Source organism: Poecilia reticulata, chromosome 18 (genome assembly GCF_904066995.2).
Source record: "Poecilia reticulata chromosome 18, P_reticulata-male-v2, whole genome shotgun sequence".
Lineage (NCBI taxonomy): Eukaryota > Metazoa > Chordata > Actinopteri > Cyprinodontiformes > Poeciliidae > Poecilia > Poecilia reticulata.
This window is the reverse complement of record NC_088847.1, coordinates 3,655,157-3,675,405: the sequence shown is the minus strand read 5'-3', so window position 1 is coordinate 3,675,405 and position 20,249 is coordinate 3,655,157. Positions and strand designations below refer to the sequence as shown.

Genomic DNA, 20,249 nt, shown 5'->3' with positions numbered 1-20,249 from the left:
CAGCACCGTGAAGGCACCACGCTTCAGTCCGCGTGCGAGGCGGCCCGCGAGCTCCATACTATACATACATACATACATACATACATACATACATACATACATACATACATACATACATACATACATACATACATACATACACACACACACACACACGCACACACACACACACACACACACACACACACACACACCGCGGCGGTTGAAGTACGTTTAACACCCGAGGGAGTTTGTATAGCGGGAAAGTTACAAGAGTACCGAGTTTTCTCCGTTTAAATTGTGCACTAAACGGTTTTTATTCCAACACAGAATACGGGTTTCTTGTCGGCTGTTTTAAAGTGCGATTTGAAAAACATTGTCGCATTAAATTGGACTTTATTTTAGTTCTTTTCTATTTGAAATATTAGGATGCACTGTAAGAAACACAGCAATCTGTTACTACATCAGATCTGCCCCTTCCTTACGCGTCACGTCAAGTGTTGCATTCATTGAACAAAAGAATGAAGGAGAATTGCGTTTTAGGGAGATTTGTTGTTGTTGCATTCTGGATGTAGTGTTAAAGTAGTTATTTTAAAGGTTTTTGAGACCAGCTGAACGCTGCTGTCAAGTCAAGTCAAAGTTTATTCATATAGCACATTTACACCAACCTCAGCTGACCAAAGTGCTTCACAACAATCACAACCACACAGATAGATGAGTGGTCAAACAGAAAATAAATAAGTTTGATTAAATAAATAAATAAATCCACCCATCCATTTTCTTTACACCCTTTGTCCCTTAGTGGGGTCGGGAGGTGCTGGTGCCCATCTCCATCTAACGTTCCGGGCGAGAGGCGGGGTCACCCTGGACAGGTCACCAGTCTGTCGCAGGGCAACTAAATAAATAAATAAATTGCCAGACAATTATAAAATTGGAAAAAAACTAATAATCCATCCATCCATTTTCTTCCGCTTATCCGGATATGAATGAAATACTTGATTTCAGCTGCAGCAATTTTCCCTCCTTTCCATTTTCTCTTTAATTCGTATATTTGATGTGTATTTGCCTGATCATTTTGATGATGGCATTTAACATCTCAAATGAAAGAGAACATTTGAGCTGTGGCATCATTCCAGTTAACAGACTACAAATGGATGGTAAAAACTTATTTATTATTATGATTATTTATTAGACTTTCCCAAAAGATGGGGGACTTATTTTAGATTGCTTGGCTGTTTTATCTTTTATGCTCAAAGTAAAATGGCTGCAGTTATTGTTCATACCCCTGGGATAGTAAATTTAACGTAGCTTTTTAGTTTTGACAAGTATCTTAAGATTGGAAGTAATATAAAAAAAATTTAAAGACATTTAAATACATTTTTTTATGCATAGTAGATTTATATTGTTTTGTTATCTTTTGAGAAATGCCTGTCTCATTTTCTACCTGAAAGAAAGGTATTGTTTTAATTAAAATCATTTTTAATTTCAACCTGTCAGGCATGAGGACGATTTGGGGCTTAACCTTAAATACATTGCCAGCAGAGGGCGCTAAGATATAACGTCCATCCATCGATTGTTTATCCAATCTGTCAGAGGAACCCAGAGACACAAGACAGAGCACATGCATGGCAACTATAATAATTATTTAAAGATTCAAAGCATGAAATGTTCTGAGAACATATGAAGCCACTAACATATTCACTTAATCATTGTCTTGTTCAAAATGATGTTCATTTCCAAGTAATTTCATTTACCAAATGCATTTTACGATAAGATCTAACTAGCTAATGAATTACATACGAGGTTTTTGTGTTATTATCAAATGCATAAAATATTCAAGTGATTATTTGTGGATTTCTCTCTCTTTGTAAATTTGGCTGTTTTTTTACAGTTTATTTAAGTTCGTGCTTTTAATTGTGAACAAAAGTTTTTTAAAACTCTTTAACATGGATTGAAGGCCATATTAGCAGACAGAAATGGATAGAGAACATTACACATACTACTAATGTACAAAGAAATAAAATGTTTATTTTTTATTCAAATTAAATTTTGTTTTCCTAAAACTTGTTGGGAAAACATACAGGTAAAATTCAAACCTGACTGTAAAGGAAAACATCATAATTAATAAGCAGTGATGACTCTGATCATGCATTCTAAAAACCTGGGTAACATACGGGTCAATGAAAAAAAAAAAAACAGAGAGATGAAGCAATGTCCACTCAGGCTTGTTTACTGTGAAGCTGCTTTTGCAATCCACCAGAATAAAAAGGGAACCAACTTTGTAACGCTGAGCTGTCAGTTCTTTGGAAGATTATGCTAGTGCTTAAACATTAGCTAAACATTAGTTACCATTGACCACAGTTTTTATTTTGAGGTTGAAAAACAAAATGACAGTGTAATTGTAAAGAAAAAACAACAAAAACATTGATTTAAAAAAACATGATGGCATGATGTGAAGCTAAAAACAAATGGTGTTTGAAAGTAGTCACATAGGTTTCTGCTAATTTAGAGTCTAAGCTCTAAATTAGAAATCAACTGTTTCCTGCCTCAGTAAATCTTTCATATTGACCACAATAAGAATTCAACCTCCATCCATCCACTATGGATGGATGGATGGATGGATGGATGGATGGATGGATGGATGGATGGATGGATGGATGGATGGATGGATGGATGGATGGATGGATGGATGGATGGATGGATGGATGGATGGATGGATGGATGGATGGATGGATGGATGGATGGATGGATGGATGGATGGAATAATTCAACCTTTTTTGAAACTTGTCAAACCACACTTGACCGTTAGCCTCCCTGCAACACTAAATGTTTATCAGCCCAGCCTCCCATCTCAGAAACCAGTCTAAAATAGAAACCTGTCCAGGAACACCGGTTTATCATCATACCTCAGAGATTAATAGAGAATCTCTCTTTACCTGTGGATTCTCAACTATGTGACCGAGAGAGAAACGTTAGTCCCCAACTCCACCACACTGAAAACTGGGTCTCCTCAAGGCAGTGTGCTTGTGTCCTGGCGTTTCACACTGTGCATCTCCAAAGGAGAAAAATGTGGTTGAGTCGGGATACACTCCTGAGAGTGGATTAGGGCTGGACTTTGACTAGGTCTTTCTAACAAAGAAATATGCTTTTATCTAAATCATTCCATTGTATCTCTGGCTGTATATTTGGGGTCATTTTCCTGTTTTTCAAAACTTCTAGCAAATTGTCTCCCATCAACTCTGATCAACTTCCATGTTCCTACTGAAGAAAATGTAGTGAAATAAATATAGTACCAATGCAGTGTATGTCCAATTAAATGGAAATGATTCATAATGGTCTCATATTTTTAAGTCTCAAATCCTGAGGTTCTAACAAGTGTGCAGACTTTTGAAGGCCATGTTCAAAGACTACTTTTAACTTACTAAACCATTTCCTTAGTTAGCATTGTAAACCATTACAAAACTGTAAAATATTATAAAGAAATAAATATTCAGAAACATTTTCAGAAAGAAGGAAAGGAGTCAAAAAATTCAAATGTTTTGGAAAACGTTCATTACTGCCGAAGGTACCAAAAACGCTGGTTTGGTGATCAGTCGTGTTCTTGGCTGAACCCCATATGGCAGACTGAGGCGTGTTGCAGGCCACCGGATAAATACAGAAGTTTGAAAACTTTCTGTGGCCCCCAGAAAATTGAAAGAAACAGATCATGGAGCTGTGGTTCTGAAATTCTGGAATACACATTGATACAACAGAGAACGCATCTGCCCAACGGGTAATCTCTGAAGGGGGAAATCATCTCAGTGATAACTGTAAGTCTGTGTACCTGAAAGACTTACAAAGGTGTCAAGGTGGAAATATGGCGGCACCGTGGACAGAAGAATATTGCGAAAGCTGAAGTTCTCAGGGTTTATTAGCTTCAAAATGTTGCTTTCCACTTCAAAAACCATCGCTGTACTGAAGGAGTACAATTCAAAAAGACACAAGTCAAGGCTCTTTTTCGGGATCTTTTCCCAAAGACCTGAGTTATCAAATAAATGACACTTTACTCAGATAGGAATTGTGAGACAATCCATGCTTGCTGTGCTCATGGAGCTGTGGCAGACAAAAATGTAGAGGAAAGCGTAAAAAATGTGTCTTTATCGGCTACGTCAGCCCAGAGTGACGTTACTTGCGGATGATATCTTGAAATAGCTTTTTGAAGAATTCAGAAAAGCAGATGTTACGTCTATTGCCACGGAAGACTTGACATGCTTCAAATGGTTACTTATTTTAGTTAGGAACTCTTTAGACTTATTCTACACACAACAGGTGAGAGGATTTTTCAAAAATATTGTCACTTTTTCTGATGAACATAATCTTGAGTTGCAATAGGTTTTTCTGTTGGTCACTAATAGATGTTAGACTTTCAGCTATAGCCAAACATGCAGTTGGTTCCATTGTACCACCCATCGGTCTGTTGTGAGTATTGTTCACTTTATTTGCTCATCTTCCAGTTTAGACCCCACCTGTTCCCTCTACAACTTCCCGAGGCGTTTGCAGATTACACACACCAGCAGGTTCATGATAATGTCAGATGGCTCATCTGAGGGAGGGTTCTGGACGTCTTCTGTGTCAGGAGTACACGTCTTCTCTCTGACAATCTAAAGAAAAACAAGATGAGCAACGTTTTTGGGCCACATGCAGGAAAATCTCCATCTCTACTTTGGTTGAGAGGCTTTGGGATTTTAGAATAAACTGGACTAATTTCAAAACAGATTTCCTATCTGATATAATGTTGCACTGCCCATTCATCGCTGAGTCCACAGAGAGCAGATAAAAACATACCATAACCAAGCTGGATAAAAACTTTCTTGAGTGTTTCCAGGACTCCCAGTTTGTCTGAGCCTCATTTAACATCAAAGCTGAGACTGATTTCTGTGTTAAAGCTAAAGACGTAACACCAAGTACTGATGAAGGCATCTCTCAGATGGAGATGCTGGATTTGCCCTCGTGTTTTGGCTTTAAAACATTCAGTCTTATGGTGCAGAGGACTTTTATGCTAAACATGCTGACCAGTATCAGTGTTGACTTACTAGGCTTTTGTACAACTTCTAAAGGGTCAGTCATTATGACCTCTGTGTTCTCCGTGTTTCACTCCATTCTTGCACAAACACAGTTCCGCAAGGTTGATGCAAACCACTTGTGCTTCACCTGGAGTTCCTGCACAGGAGCGGCAGTCGTCTTTGTGGACGGAAGAAAAAGTCTGACAAAAATCTACAAGCAGGGTCACAGTATACGCCCAGGAGGCAGAATTATCCTGGGCCAGGACCCTGATCAACTTCTGGGTGGCTTTAATGCAGAGCAGAGTTTTGTTGGGGAGATCACCGATGTGAACCTGTGGGACTTCGTGCTGCCAGAGCACGAAGTCAGAGAGCAGTTCAACGGAGTCAGGCAGCAGGGAGGAAGTATGGAGGGAGGAAATGTGATCGACTGGGACTGGGCAGATCTTGAAGAAAATGGAGAGGTGGAGATCATCAACGCTCTGCTGTAGCTGGAAAGTCGCTCAGTAGAGAAAATGTGATGATTTTGGGGACGACTTCTCAGTGGAAACGCTGTACCGTTTTCGTTTCATCCAAATAAAATGATGACCAAATACTCATTGTAGTCTTCATTGAGAAGTATTGCAATGGTTTTCAGTGCTATTAAAAATGCCTACAGTTCTGTGACGAAGTCCTCACCCCTTTAAGAATTGTTTTTTCCTTTCATTTTGTCACATTTAAACATTTATGATCATTGCAAAATTATGTCTGGATAGTGTGAGTAAATACTGTAACAGCTGTTTTCAATTGATCATTTCTGAAAGGTCTTAAATTTAATTTTGTCCAGTAGTTTGGTGGTTTGGTATCACACAAATCACATTTGGTTTGTGTTATTATCATTTATTTTTTTAAATATCTAACAGTTAGCACATGCAGATAGAAAAGGTTTGTAGCCGTCATGCATCTCGCTCTGCAAAGGAGATTCTTATTGTGGTGCTAAGCTAACGTTAGCTTAGCTTCCTCTTAGTTTTGGAAAGACTAATGTCAAACTCTCGTCCACAGGCCAAGTTTGGCTTGTAGTTTAAATATTTTTGTCCCGCTAAATAATTCTACACATCTACCAGAGCAAAATAATAAATAAAGAAAGAAAGAAAGAAAGAAAGAAAGAAAGAAAGAAAGAAAGAAAGAAAGAAAGAAAGAAAGAAAGAAAGAAAGAAAAATAAATAAATAAATAAATAAATAAATAAATAAATAAATAAATAAATAAGCAGTTAAATCTAAACGGGTGTGTAACACACACACATACGCACGCACGCACGCACACGCGCGCGCACACACACACACACACACACACACACACGCACACTCACACACCCCACACACGCACGCACACACACACACACGCACACACACACACACACGCACACACACACACACACACACACACACACACACACACACACACACACATATATATATATATATATAGTTTTATTCAGGACTGAAACTGAAAGAAACCAACCTGAGAAAATCTAATTTCCTACAGTATTGAAAGCAGCATTTTACAGCCCTGCCTGACCAGGAAGTCAAGTCACCGGGAACTCTGAACTCTTGGTACGTAGTTTTTATTGTTATAAATGATTTTAATAAGTTGCTCCTTTCAAATAAAACAGGATGTAGTTATGCCGTATTGATCCTGAAGCTCATCTTGTCCTACAGCAGTTATTCACTGTGACTCTGTTCTCTCTGAACGTAAAGTGTTTTTATTGAACGTGATCAAAGTACAGTACATGGGATCAATGGGTAATTAAAGTAATCTGACTAAGGGAAAAGTTTTTCAAAGCTTTTTACAATGTAATGCATTGTAGCACAAATTATTGTATTTATAGTCCAGACAGTGTTTAATGATGAATACTGATTGCGTTTTCTCAGTATTTAAACATAAAATAATCTTTCTTCCTCTCGATGGTTTCATTCATTTTTTCAATCTGTTTTTCTGTGTCATACTTTATAAAGTAACAAAACTGTAATTGTTCCAGTCCTTTCCAAACACATAGTTGTTTATTTATTTATATTATTTCTTTCTAAGAAGGAGGAAATCCTCTTTTTTTTCTCTAGCAGCCACTGCTCGTGTTTCTCAGGATGGAGTTGGGGGGATTACTGGAGGATTGCATCAGCGCAGCGAAAGAAGATCCGAAAAGTGTTGAAGTCTCTGACTCTGTGAAGCTGAAGTACAAATGTTGCAGAGGTCAGACACACGGTGGCGCTATATGGCTTTTCATCTGGACTAAATATGTTGTTCTTACTAGAGTTAAATCTTTTTTTTGTTTACTTTTTGTTTGTTTTTGTTTTTGTTTTTTTTGTTTTTTGCTTAAAGCAATCAAAACTTTATGAGCCGCATTCAGAGGCTTATCACATCAATCAGATTATGATCTGGACTTTGACTGGGCCATGGAAACGCCTTTCAGAATTCATGTTTAGAGATTTGCATTGAAATGGCCTGGCAAATTATTAAGTATGTATGAACATGCATACGTGAACTATGTATGAGTCTTTTTTTATGTGCAAATAAATGTCTTATGATAATAATCTGATGATACTGGAGGGGATTTTTCTGCCAAACTGGCTAAAATAAGTCTTAAAGTTGAAATTGTAACCTTCATCTACATTAAGTTCTGGAGAACTGGAGAAAACCTGAACAGGACTTCTAACTGATGCTGACAGTGAAGTCTGTTGTGCAGCTTTAAACCCGAGTATTCTCTTTGTTTTTAACTCTTTTTCCTGGAGTTATGAAATTCCTCTTTTATATCCTGTAGAGTCTCTGTGTGAAGAACTGGCCTCTCTGCTGGAGGAGGCAGAGCAGATGAAGTGGCCCTTTGTGCCAGAGAGGTGGCAGTACAAGCAGTCCATCAGTCCCACAGACAAGACCAACCTCAATGACCTCATCGGCAAAAACCTGCAACAACTCTTGGTAATTCTTAAGACAACTTATACTAACAAACACAGGCTGAGAAAAGTCATGACCTTCACCTTCACTTTTCACATTTTTTTTTTAGCAAACCTAAATGTTAGTCATTAAACTAATTTTAACACCAAATACATGCTGTGTAAGATTATAGCAATCAGTTTTTAAGAGAGAAAAAGCTATCCAAAGCAACTTTATTAACACTTCAAAATATGAAATTAAAACAAATAGTGTTGCACTTTCATGTTCTTTTTAAGAAAATGGTTCCATCACAACTTGGATTAAAAAAAATGAGAATAAGAGTTAAAGGTAAAATCTCAAACAATATACATTACAACATTAGACTTTCCTTTTTTTTTTACAATATTGTAAAGAATATTTGCAGTATTACAGAATCAATCAATCAATCAAATTTTATTTGTATAGCACATTTCAGCAGCAATGCATTTCAAAGTGCTTTACACAATTAAAATAAAAACAGCATGTGACATTGAATAAACAGTGAGAAAGATTAAAAAAGATAAAAACATTCAAACCCTTTTAGGACTTCAGTTAAACGTCGTTTAACTGGGACTCTAACCCTCTGGGACTTTAGTCAAAAATACCGTTTGACAAGGACTCCAACCTCTAGGTTTTTAGTTGAAACCCCTTCAACTGGGACTCTGAACCCCGTAGAACTTTAGTTAAACGTCGTTTAACTGGGACGTTTTCCAGGGGGAAAACATGTCAAAGGGTGCCGCATCTTTTTCTGGCTATAAGATAGATCTGGGCCGTTGATTACATCATAAAAATGTTATGATTATGAATTATTATTATGAATCTAAAGGTTTCATCAACTTTACTGAACAGTTTCATAGTCTTTCATTCAACGTTACTAACCTAGAGCTTGTTTTGTGAAAAAGTTGACAGTTTCTACTCATTTAACTGAGTAGAGGTTTCCTCTTTCCCTTCTCCGCTCCACTTTTGTTCTTTCTTCTTTCCATCTTTTAAAGTCCACTGACTGAGAGCGTTGACATGTTGGGTCAGGGTGCCTCAAGCTGCCAGTGGAGGAGTGCTGTGACTTTATGGTCTATGCATCTATAATTATGAGTATACTTCATTTTATGTAAGTTACCAGAATCAGAGACGATACAGTTCGGGTCAAGCAGTTCGTTTCTAACTGGCTGCACAATAACAAGGTTCAAACAATGGTCCTGCCATCTAGTGGTCACAGTCAGTACAGCATGCAGTGCTTTTCAATACAACACACTACAGTTAAAGCAGACATGGCCCAAGGGACAGTGGTAGCAGTGTACACGATCAATACAGCGCTAGATTAAAAAGAAGAGAAAAAAAACAGCGGAAATGCTTAAAATTAGTTTGATCTGAACAGTGTGACAAAACAGCAAACATAGAAGTCATCCATCAGGGTATGACTATATTTTTACAACACTTTGAATTCAAACGTGCCTCTCTTACATGCAGTTTGTGTGTTTAATCTGCTGCCAGGATCTTCTGAAGTCCTCCATCATGGCTCAGAAACCACAGACGTCCCTGGCAGTGGTCTTCCTGGTGGACCGATTCCTCTACTGGATCGATGAATCCAGACGACTTCTAAAGATCACCAAGCTCCTAAACCGGTGCTACCCTGAACAACCCATAGCCCCTCAGCTGATCATACGGGTGGCCAGAGTCTTCCTTAACTCTGGTATTTACTGATGGAGGAAGGGGCTTGAACATATTGACTGGTATTCTTATGCCTTATCTTATGCCTTATATAAAATTGGACATTTATATAAAGGTCAAATTCAACAGTTTTGATTTTTATGTTTGTAGAATGCGCAACAACAACAACAACTCAACTTTCATTGTTATTTAGTATTACTGTGTTTTGACTGTGAAACAAACCATTTCATTGGCAAATCAACAAAAAAAAACACATCTACACTGACAGGATGATATTCATTGGTATTAAGTGGGTTGAAAGCTTTTTTGATAATTTCATTTAGTGTTGTACTTTTTTTCTGATTATTTTATATCTTATCTCCACAGGAAAACTTCAAAAGGCCGAATCCATCTTGAGCAGTTTGATTTATAGAAATGGGACAACAGGTAGTTCAACAGAGCTTTTTATTCAGTTTTAAAGGCCCAAAGTCCAACTCTAAGCATGAACTTGTCTTTGACATTCAGGTTGTTGGGTCTATCACTGTGACAGTGACAAAGTGCTTGTTCAGGCCGTCAGTGTTCAAGTGCGTGGAATGGTTTTGCAAAAGTTGGGTGAGTTTGAAATTAGTGAGCAGTAGCTTTCATGTATGGAAGCTTCTAACTGCCAGAACTAGTATGGAAATTCAGGAGCAGTAGCTTGCTGAAATGAGAAACTTTGTTATAACAAGATATAAAAAGATGTTCCTGTCAGATCACAACTTCTTATAAATGCATAAAAGGATTCCGCCTGACTATCTTCTGACTCTGTGTCTTCAAGGTGACACTCAAACATCTCACGAAGTGTTGTTTTTTTTGCTTTTACAGCCTTTGCATTTCAACAAAAACATACTTTGCTAACGTTTGTGTGTGTGTATGTATATATAGTTACAATGTGTTTACAATGTGTTTTATCTCTCACTACAACAGAACAGCTTCCGGTTTTAAAGGGATATTGCTCCTGTATTTACTTCCAAGCTCTAGCAGTTAAAGGCTTTTGTTTTCTGTCCTGCTTTTACAATCTTTTTTGTATTTCAGGCCTGTGGCTGCAGGCTGCAGAGCTAATCTGGGCTTCTCTGGTTGGTTACTACTCACTCCCTCAGCCTGATAAGAAGGTAACATTAAAGATAAGACTGCTAAAGTATGCATTGGAACCCTATTGTAAAGCTGTTGTGTTCACTAGCCCCAATTCCACATTGCTATAAACCTTTGTTTCATAGGGCATTGGGACCTCTCTTGGCTTACTGGCTAACATATTAGTGTCCATGAGTGATGAAGACTTCCATTCTTTTAAAACTAATCCAGATATTGATTTTGTAAGTTTAAGAAACCAAAAAAAAAGTTATTTTCCTTGTGCATTTTTGGTATTCAGTGTAATTTATATTTGTTCCTATTTTTCAGCCATCTTTACTCGGAAATACTGGGAGTCATCGTCTTCTTTCGGCCGCCCAGGCAGCTAAGATGGCTGTGGTGTACAGTCAGTACGCTTCACTTTACGTGCTGACGAATGTGGTATGTTGTGCCTATGAACACTCTCATGTTACCACGGCCGTTACAGGAACATTTCTCTTATCAATAGAAGAGTCACTTAGTTTTTCAACAGCCATCCAGGACTCAGAAAACTTCTACATTTGATTCGGTTATGTTTCATGTGCTGAATAAAGTGTCTTTTGACTTTTGTCATTGGACCCATTCATAAGGAATCAATGTGACAAGGAAGGATGGTCCGACGCTTTTCCTAAAATGTTTCGATATACTGAGGGAATGATATGGTAACGTGATAAAAGAGAAGTGGAAAAAGATAGAAATTAGGCCACTGCCAGTAATGTCATTACATGAACCAGAAAATCACACACTATAACTGACAAGCTGCTTGTGATTCAGGAGCAGCTATTGCTAAATGTGCCGTCCTAAATGTGCCAGCTGTGCTGAAAGGTGTCAACTAATAGAGAAAATGTAAATTTAGAAACTGTTGAGAGTTTTAAACTTGACTAACGTTGGTCAGGACAAACCAGGTAACTATCTAAAAAACCTTGAATGGTCTGTAATTGTTTTTTATTTGTTTGTCTTTAGACGGCTCAAGGAAGCTGCTTGTTGTCGTACAGCTTCTCACTAGCATGCCCTCCCTCTCAAAGAGCAACCTTCCTCCAGAAGGCCCGAGAGGCCTTCGCAATCGGCCTTCTCACCAAAGCAGAGGGCGTCCCGGTTACCAGCCAGCAGGAACTTCACACCTTCCTGAAGGCAGCCTATTCCATGACCATCACTGACAAGTGGCTGGACGCTCCAAAGGATGTTGTAGAGGAGGCTGCTCAAGCTTGCCAGCAAGCTTTAGGATATTTCTATAAGTATTGTGATTCCAGTACTCAAGACAAAGATGGCCTGTCTGTTAAAATTATACAACACGTCTCTAAAGTCAAGCAGCTGCTGGGTGTGGAGCCATTCCCTAATTCAGATAAAGGATCTTTTATTCCAGACAGCTACAGAAACGACAAAGATTCCTTTGTAAATTTCACCCTGGAGGGTTTCTCAAAGATATTGGAGAAATTTCAGAAATATCATGCATCGCTGTGTGAGGCCACCAAAAGTTTCAAGGAGACCGAAGACAAAAAGGCAAAAGTTTTAACAGCACTGGATACAAACCTAGATACAGTCAGCAGAGAAAGTGGTACAGAAGCATCTAAGCAAAAATCGAGAAGCTCGGATTCATCAAATGTGTTTTTGTCTCAAAATGTTGCTCCAACCCTGGAAAGCACAGACCCCCTGGGATCGTCTTGGCAGAAGCTCTCCTTCAGTAGTTCAGGCTCTCCTCAGCCCAGCAGTGGTGCTCATAGAAGTGGCAGTGGACACGGAGCAAGCATTAGCGATCAGAGCAACATTCCCACTGAGAGTGATGATGATGATGACAGTTTTTCACACTCTGCTAATGAAAACCATAAGCCAAAGCCACAGAACCAGAACTCTAGCAATAGTTCCCATCCAGTCCTAAAGTCCACAATTCCTGAAACCCCAAGTCTGCTTCCACAGTGTGAAGCAATTCAAGCCGAAACAGAGACAGAAGACTTTGACGAAGACTGTATGGCTGATGTTAATGAGGAAAACAAAGAATATTTGCATTCCCAACTACCTCTCCAAACATCTTCCAGTTCCTTTGGTGAGAGTTTTAGTTCCCAGTCTTCATGGGAAAAAATCTCAACTGGCCACAACTCCCCCATGTGTGAAAAAGTACAACCAGGTTATGTGTTAAAACCAAGGAGTCGATCTTCAGGTTCTGATGGGAGCTTCGTCATCGTGGAAACACCGAATTCTGACAGCAGCTCTTCACCTGGTGGCATCACAGATCACAAACCACTAGAGAGGCATGATGTTCACTCAAATATAAAACCTGCAGCCAATTCAAGTCCTGCAAAACCTGTAGGCCGCACAGTCTCAGCGGTCCAACACAATCCTTCACAGAGGATTTCAGACCCAAACACCACTACTGAGAGCTCTGAGGAGAGCTTTGAGAGCTCATATGATATGGTGGAGCTCAATGAAAATGGGCACCAAAGCGATGAAGTGACTTCTGCAGGAAAAGCACCTCAGAACAAGAATACTTTGTGCTACAGCTGTCTGTACCCCAGCACAACAGCTGCTCCTGAGTTTGAATTGTCCCAGCATGATTACCAGGCTCTACTGGCTGGAATCTGCCATGAATGTCTGCAGAGGAGGCTCTACAGCAAGACAGAGTTATTCCAACTCCAAAAGTTTCAAACTGCCCACAGTAAGTTTATTTCTGTGATAACAGGAACTTCTCTTCATTATCTATGTAGATAATCCCAGTTGATTCAAAATGTTATATTCACCAATGCAATTGTCATGCTAAAAATATATAATATGCCTTAAAATGAAAAAATATATACATGAGAACATAAATGAAAATGTTCTAAGTACGCAACAGTCTTCATTGGCTTCTTGACTGATGCACCTATTTATAATTTCCTGCTGCTTTTAGTATTTCCTTGAGTATTTTGGTGTTTTTATGCTGTCATTTTAACGTTTTGTGTAAGTCAAGTTTATCTATATAGCATCTTCCACAGGTCCTGAAAACAGAATATGCTCAAGATCGCACACATAAAGCCTGTCCCAATAAATGACTCTTGTCATGAACAAGATATAAAAGTTTGCATGTCTGCCAATTCTCCCCACTAGATGCTCTTCACCTGAAGTTCTCCAAGGCCACAGGACTGTGGACGGCCAGAGAGACCTGTGTTTACATCGGGGATCTGATGGAGATGGAGGGCAAACAGAGAAGAGCGATATGGGTTCAGTTTTTGCATCAGGAGGAGAGGTTAAGCAGGTATGGTATGCTACAAAAATAATCATGCTATTTCCGTGTCACATTTTGCTTAGAGTAGAAACCGTGGTTTCAAAAAGGCTGCAACCTCAAATTTAAATTAGAATAGAATAGGATATCCTGTCCCACAATGGGGGAAATTTGGGTGTATCAGCAGCAAGTTAAGTAAGTGGAAGCACAAGCAGAAGGATCTATGATAAAACTCTTTTGTGCACCCAGGATGTCACTGAAGGAGAGCTCCAGCTCAGCAATAGCTTCATGGTTTGGGTGGGAGTCCTTCTGTCTCCCACCACCTGGACAGGATCAAGGGGTCAACGTAGGCCAGACAGTGATATAAAGTCTTTTCAACAAAATTATAGACATTTTGGGGCACCAATGGTGAGGACTTCTATTGCTCCTTAAACTGTTGTTTCAGACCAAAGGTCAGCTATAGCTAGGATACAACTAACCCTGCTGAGTAACAGCCATTGTCAGCTATAATGGCTCCTGGGGCAAACAGGAAGTTGGTGGAAAAGACAAAAATAAATATTTACTTTAAAACTACTACATTTAGCTGGTTTTTGTTCTAACTTGTCCTTAAGGACTTCAATACATGTTTCAGAATGTATTTCAGCAGATGTTTCCAATTTTGTCAAAACGCTTGAGACTGAAATAGAAGGGCTACAAAATGGCTGCTGCTTCAAGGTGAATCAGAAGAATCTTAACGTTCCTCACTTCCCCAGTGTATATCTGCGTTTCCACATCAAAAGAATACTGAATGAACATAAAATTAGTTTTTTAAAGGGGTAGTATTATGTGTTTTCCAGTCACAGAAGTATTTTATAGTATAATCAAGTAAGCATGTTATCGACAGTTGTTATCAAAATGCCACATATCTCAAATTTGAAAGAAATTTGACTTCATGATTTAACGCCTTGAAATTGGTCATCTGTCTCTTTAAAAACTCCTCTTCTTTCTGAAACTCCGCCTTCAGGAAGTCATCGCAACATGGCTCCTCTAATAACCCTTTAGTAACATTTCTACCAGCGTTGCACTGAATTAGCTCGTGTAATGAACTTGGCAGATGCAGAGCTCCACCAGGTGTTTGCTAATTGCTGCTGGCTAGTCTGAAGGAGCTGAGTGGGCGAGGGCTGCTCTGTGAGGTGGAAGATCAGAAGTTGGGAAACTGCAGCTCTGAGGAGGCGATGCTCAATCCCCCCAGAGGTTTTACACAGCTGATTGGTTGTCACTGGAGATAGATGATTTCTCGAACATGCATGAAATAGTCAAATCAACACTTCAGGTATGTTTTTGATGAAGGGATAACATTATATCATGATGTAAAGCTAAAAATGCTGCTTTTACATAATACTGCTCCTTTAATTGTTTATTTTCAACAAATTTACAAAAAAAATAGGGGGTATATTTAGTAGAATTGTGTGTAGAAATTTGATGGAAATATTTTTAACTAAGACTGTAACATAGGATAAAAAGGCAAAAAAGCTGTTAATGCTTTCTGAGTTCTCTCTAATGTCCTCTGACTGGTTTTTCTGGACATTTTCTGCAGTTATGTAGGGAAGGATTACTTGAAGCCAAGAGAAATCCAGTATCACCTGAACGATGTAGAGCGCCAGATGACAGCTCAGTACTATGTGACCGAATTCAACAAGAGTCTCTACGATAAAGAAGTTTTGGCTCAGATCTTCTACATTCCCTCCGACGCATTGTTGGTGAGCACAGTGTGTGTGTGGCTTTGTATTTGATCAATTGTAAATACCGTTTTCCTAAACCATACGAGGTTGGGGGGACCAACAGAGAACAGCTGTTTTTGGCCCAGGAGTAAGATTTGTGAGATGTGTGAACTTCTCCGGGTCAGGGGGGTCGTCCTGCCCCAAGTGGAGGAGTTTAAGTATCTGGGGATCTTGTTCACGAATGAGGGAAGAAGGGAGCGGGAGATCGACAGGCGGTTTGGGGCAGCGTCTACTGTGAAGCGAGCGCTGTACCGATCCGTCGTGGTGAAGAGAGAGCTGAGTCAAAAAGCAAAGCTCTCGATTTACCGGTCAATTTACGTTCCCACCCTAATCTATGGTCATGAGCTTTGGGTCATGACGGAAAGAACAAGATCACGGATACAAGTGGCCGAAATGGGTTTCCTCCGCAGGGTGGCTGGGCTCTCCCTTAGAGATAGGGTGAGAAGCTCGGTCATCCGGGAGGGACTCAGAGTAGAGCCGCTGCTCCTCCACGTCGAGAGGAGCCAGTTGAGGTGGCTCGGGCATCTGGTCAGGATGCCTCCTGGACGCCTCCCTGGTGAGGTGTTCCAGGCACTTCCCACCGGGAGGAGGCCTCGGGGAAGACCCAGGACACGCTGGAGGGATTATGTCTCTCGGCTGGCCTGGGAACGCCTTGGGATTCCCCCGGAGGAGCTGGAAGAAGTGGCTGGGGAGATGAGGAGAGAAGTCTGGGCCTCCCTTCTGTAGCTGCTGCCCCCGCGACCCGACCCCGGATAAGCGGAAGAAAATGGATGAATCGAGTTTAGCTTAGGTTTAGGGTTAGGCATGTACTGGTAGTGGTTTGGTTTAGGGCAACCAGAGCAGGTTTTCAAGACAAGCTCGTAATCTATCTAACTGGCTGCAGTCATAAGGATTTAGCCATTGTTGAGTATCATAATAGTGGAAATTTGTTCCTCGGTGTCTAATGACTTTACCAGCTGGAAGCATGTATAACTCTGGAAAAAAATATGACCACTGCAGAAAATTATCTGAGAGAAATTATCAGTTTCTCTGAGTTTACTTTTTATAGGAATATGTTTGAGTAAAATTAACAATCTTTTATCTACAAACTACTGACAACATGTCTCCAAGATTCCAAGCAAAAATTTAGTATTTATTTGCAGAAAATGAGAAATGGTCTAAATAACAAAAATAAAATGCAGCACTTTCAGACCTCAAATAATGCAAAGAGAACAAGTTCATATTCATTTAGAAACGATACTAATTTTTGAACTCAGGAAGAGATCAGAAATCAGTATTTGGTGGAATAACCAGGAGGTTTTCAATGGGCTTGAGTTCAATGGTCTCTTCATTTTTTCCACAGTTGTCATGAATTGGCGGTGAGGATTGACGTGGTAGACCCAGGTCGATGTGAAGAAATGATGGTTTCTCCATTTCTTCTTTGTGCTTAGATCCTAAACGGTGATGAGATTGTGGGCTGCATCACCGTGGAGCCGTACATGCTTGGAGAGTTTGTGAAACTCACCAACAACACTGGGCAGAAAGAGATGTCTGTCGAGGCTACGAAATATGGTCTGGCTTTTGGACACTTCACCTACCTGTTCTCTGGTCGCAAGGAAGTTGTGGTCGACTTGCAAGGTATCAATTCAGTACATAACTATAACTGCATAGGGATGAACACAGCAACCATTTGCAGCCTTCAGGTGTATTATACCTAAAAAAGATTTGGCACTTTAGTCAAGTCAAGTTTGTTTGTATAGGACATTTCAGCAACAAACATTTCAAATCATGAAGACATCAAACAGTCAGCAATTATGAAACAAGCAATCAACGTTACATTTTGCTAAATGTCATCAAAATCATCAAGCAAATACACATCAACTATGTTGGTCAATGTTTCACTTACTACTAATCAAAGGCAACTCTGAACAGGTGGCACTTTTCCTCTTCCACAGGATGGACGACTTCCAATGGGAAAGGTCTGACTTACCTCACGGACCCCCAGATTCACTCCACCAGGACCCCCACAGGGCCCTCAAACTTTGGTGAAAGGGGGCTGGCAATTTTCCGCAAAGAGCAACATGGACCAGCCTGCAACGAGATCTGCAACCTGCTCAAACTCACTCCACTCACCCTGCAGTCACATGTTTAAAAAGCTGGAGGTTACATGTACTGACTGATGCTGGGGATGATTTTTGTTAATTTTTTGGTGTCTGAATCACTGTGTATCAGATATTTATAATAATAGAAAATGCCTCCAACATCACTCTGAATATCTGTATATGTTTGATTGATTCAACACTATGGTAAGAACAGCTGAGACTGAAGCAAGTAGTTTGAAACTCAAAGCTGTTTAATTGCTTAGTACTTCACATCATTTTATCATCATCTATATTTCTCCAGAAAAGTGTTAAATCTGCTTTTTTGTAAGCGTTTGTTTTGTTCATTTGTTCAGAGCACTACGATTTAAATTGTTTTAGTTCCAACTTTAATTCTACCACTCCAGTTGAATTTTCTTATCAATATAGGCAAAAAAATGATACATCAAAACTTGAAGAAGTCAGTTTTTGGAAGAAGAAAAAAGACATTTTGTTTGAGTATATTTTCTTTTAAAAATGCTAAAAGAAAAAAAATCTGTCTGTGTTAATATTGGAATGTAAGAATGTGGAAGCAGTGACTTTAATAAATTTTGCTGATCAGATCTTCGTTCCTGACATCAAACGTCCGGTGTCTGAACTTTTTGTCATAAGGGCCGAAATAGCCAAACTAAGGTATTATCAACCTGTAATTTTTAAAATGAATTCAAAAATGTTGTTGAAGCAATGTATGGGGGACTAATGTCTGTACAAGTCAGACCTGGAACAAAGACCATCAGAAAGGTTAAACAAGTTTTGTTAACACAGCAAAACGTGATAAATGATCAGTAACTTCTTCTAGTGATCAGCTTTCTGGTCAGACTCTGGGAAAAGAAAGGAAGGTTAATGACTGGTCAAATGCACAGTAAGCATTGTGAAAACGGGAAGTACTAGAGGCTCGGACATCAACAAACTTGAATTCTCAGAGGATTAGAATATGTCCTTTTAGCTGGAATCTTTTCAGCCACGAGATCGCATAGAAGTGAACGCTGTACGCTGGAAACCGGAAACGGGTTAGCAGCAACCTGGGCCGATGGGGCAGAACAGATCCAAAATCCATGGGGCAGTTATATGAATCCAGGTGCATGAAGAAAAGTAAAAGCCAAAAGCAGAGTAAATTACATGCTTAAGAGGTCAGGAACACGGTCAGCAACAAGAACATGGAACTGTTAAAGGCCACGACATGGATGACGATAGACAATGTCACGCTGAGAGATCACAGAGTCGGAGTTTAGATATGCAGAAGCACAGGTGGGCTCAATCAGCAGCCAGCAGGAGAGGGAAGGGCAGAGCAGAGAAGAAGAATGGAACAGGAAGTTGTGACACCTGTCTGCTTCTGAGCAAAAGTTGCAGAATGGTTTTCACTATATTCACTGCAAATAGTGAATACAGCTGTCTATTGTTTTTCAAATAGATTTTTGAAAAACAAAAATCAATTTGTTTATCACAGAAAAACAAATAGACTTTATTTCTCTATGAAAATATCACCCTAAAAGATAAGTATTTTTTAAATTGGTGCACGGTAATCATTTACCACGGTGGTAAATGATTACCACGGTTAGAGGGCCTTTAACAGTTCCATGGTGGTAAACCATAGAACCATGTACAAAGGCCTCAGTCCTCAACATGGCCGTTGAGGTTACAAGATCTATGGACACCCTTGTAGTAGAACAGGGGTGTCCAAAGTCAGTCCTCGAAGGCCGGTATCTTGCATGTTTAGTTCTCTCCCTAGTGGTTGTAACAACCTCCTTAGCAAGTCGATGTTCTCCTTAGGCCTCTAATGAGCCATCATTTGATGCAGGTGTGTCAAACCAGGGAGAGAACTAAAACATGCAGGATGAGGGCTGACTTTGGACACCCCTGTAGTAGAAGAACTCCCAGTTCACTCTTATAAAAACCAAAATTCCTTACAACATACTTTTCAAGTTTATTAATGTGTCAACGGACAGTGCACATTGGTCAAGATCATAATGTAAATGTAGCCAAGTTATCTAAAACAAGCTAATTTTCATCTTGCACAATCTGCACAATGAGTGTTAATGTATTATAATTGTGTTCACGTATTACATAATTCAGCATAATTCCACTGCAGGTGCTTTAGTCCCGTGATAGTCACACACACACCCTGAGTCATATGACTGTGGTTTCATCCATCAGCTCAGATCCAGTCCTGAGGTTAGGAGCCTCCTTCCAATCAAAGCACAAACAACACTGTTCACCCCTGACCCACTGCAGTCCCATGCTGGAAGCCAAACCACCCACTGAGTGAAAAGTCACGTATTGATCCAAAAGAGGTTCAAGAGTGTATTTCAAGTTCCTCTATTGTGAAATCAATTTCAATATTTAAGAAAATACAAAACGACTAAAAGTAAAAACCTGCTTTAAACGTGTGCTCTGAATGGAACATTAACCAGCCTTCAGAGAATAATG

General features: G+C 39.6%; 1 protein-coding gene across 2 annotated transcripts; it reads left to right on the top strand.

Annotated features, from left to right (window-relative positions):
- Positions 1 to 6,472: 6,472 nt before the first annotated feature.
- On the top strand, positions 6,473 to 18,385 carry alpk1 (alpha-kinase 1). Of its 2 annotated transcripts, XM_008435048.3 has the most exons (14): positions 6,473 to 6,611; positions 7,116 to 7,245; positions 7,814 to 7,968; positions 9,451 to 9,649; positions 9,994 to 10,053; positions 10,132 to 10,218; positions 10,681 to 10,757; positions 10,863 to 10,958; positions 11,044 to 11,154; positions 11,716 to 13,402; positions 13,831 to 13,978; positions 15,522 to 15,684; positions 17,136 to 17,322; positions 17,640 to 18,385. In XM_008435048.3, exons 2-14 carry the CDS (start codon positions 7,140 to 7,142, stop codon positions 17,834 to 17,836), a joined length of 3,273 nt encoding a protein of 1,090 aa, XP_008433270.2. In that variant the 5' UTR covers positions 6,473 to 6,611; positions 7,116 to 7,139; the 3' UTR covers positions 17,837 to 18,385. The 2 variants fall into 2 exon arrangements, with proteins under 2 accessions (XP_008433270.2, XP_008433269.2); XM_008435047.3 differs by lacking the exons at positions 6,473 to 6,611; positions 7,116 to 7,245; positions 7,814 to 7,968 and having other exon boundaries at positions 9,549 to 9,689.
- Positions 18,386 to 20,249: the final 1,864 nt, after the last annotated feature.

What these genes read in the sequence shown, in the direction of transcription:
- alpk1 (XM_008435048.3), top strand. Translation starts at nt 7,140, where the DNA reads ATGGAGTTGGGGGGATTACTGGAGGATTGCATCAGCGCAGCGAAAGAA. An exon ending in CTAATCCAGATATTGATTTT is followed by an intron (nt 10,959 to 11,043) that starts GTAAGTTTAAGA and finishes CCTATTTTTCAG; the next exon opens with CCATCTTTACTCGGAAATAC. An exon ending in CAGGAGGAGAGGTTAAGCAG is followed by an intron (nt 13,979 to 15,521) that starts GTATGGTATGCT and finishes CATTTTCTGCAG; the next exon opens with TTATGTAGGGAAGGATTACT.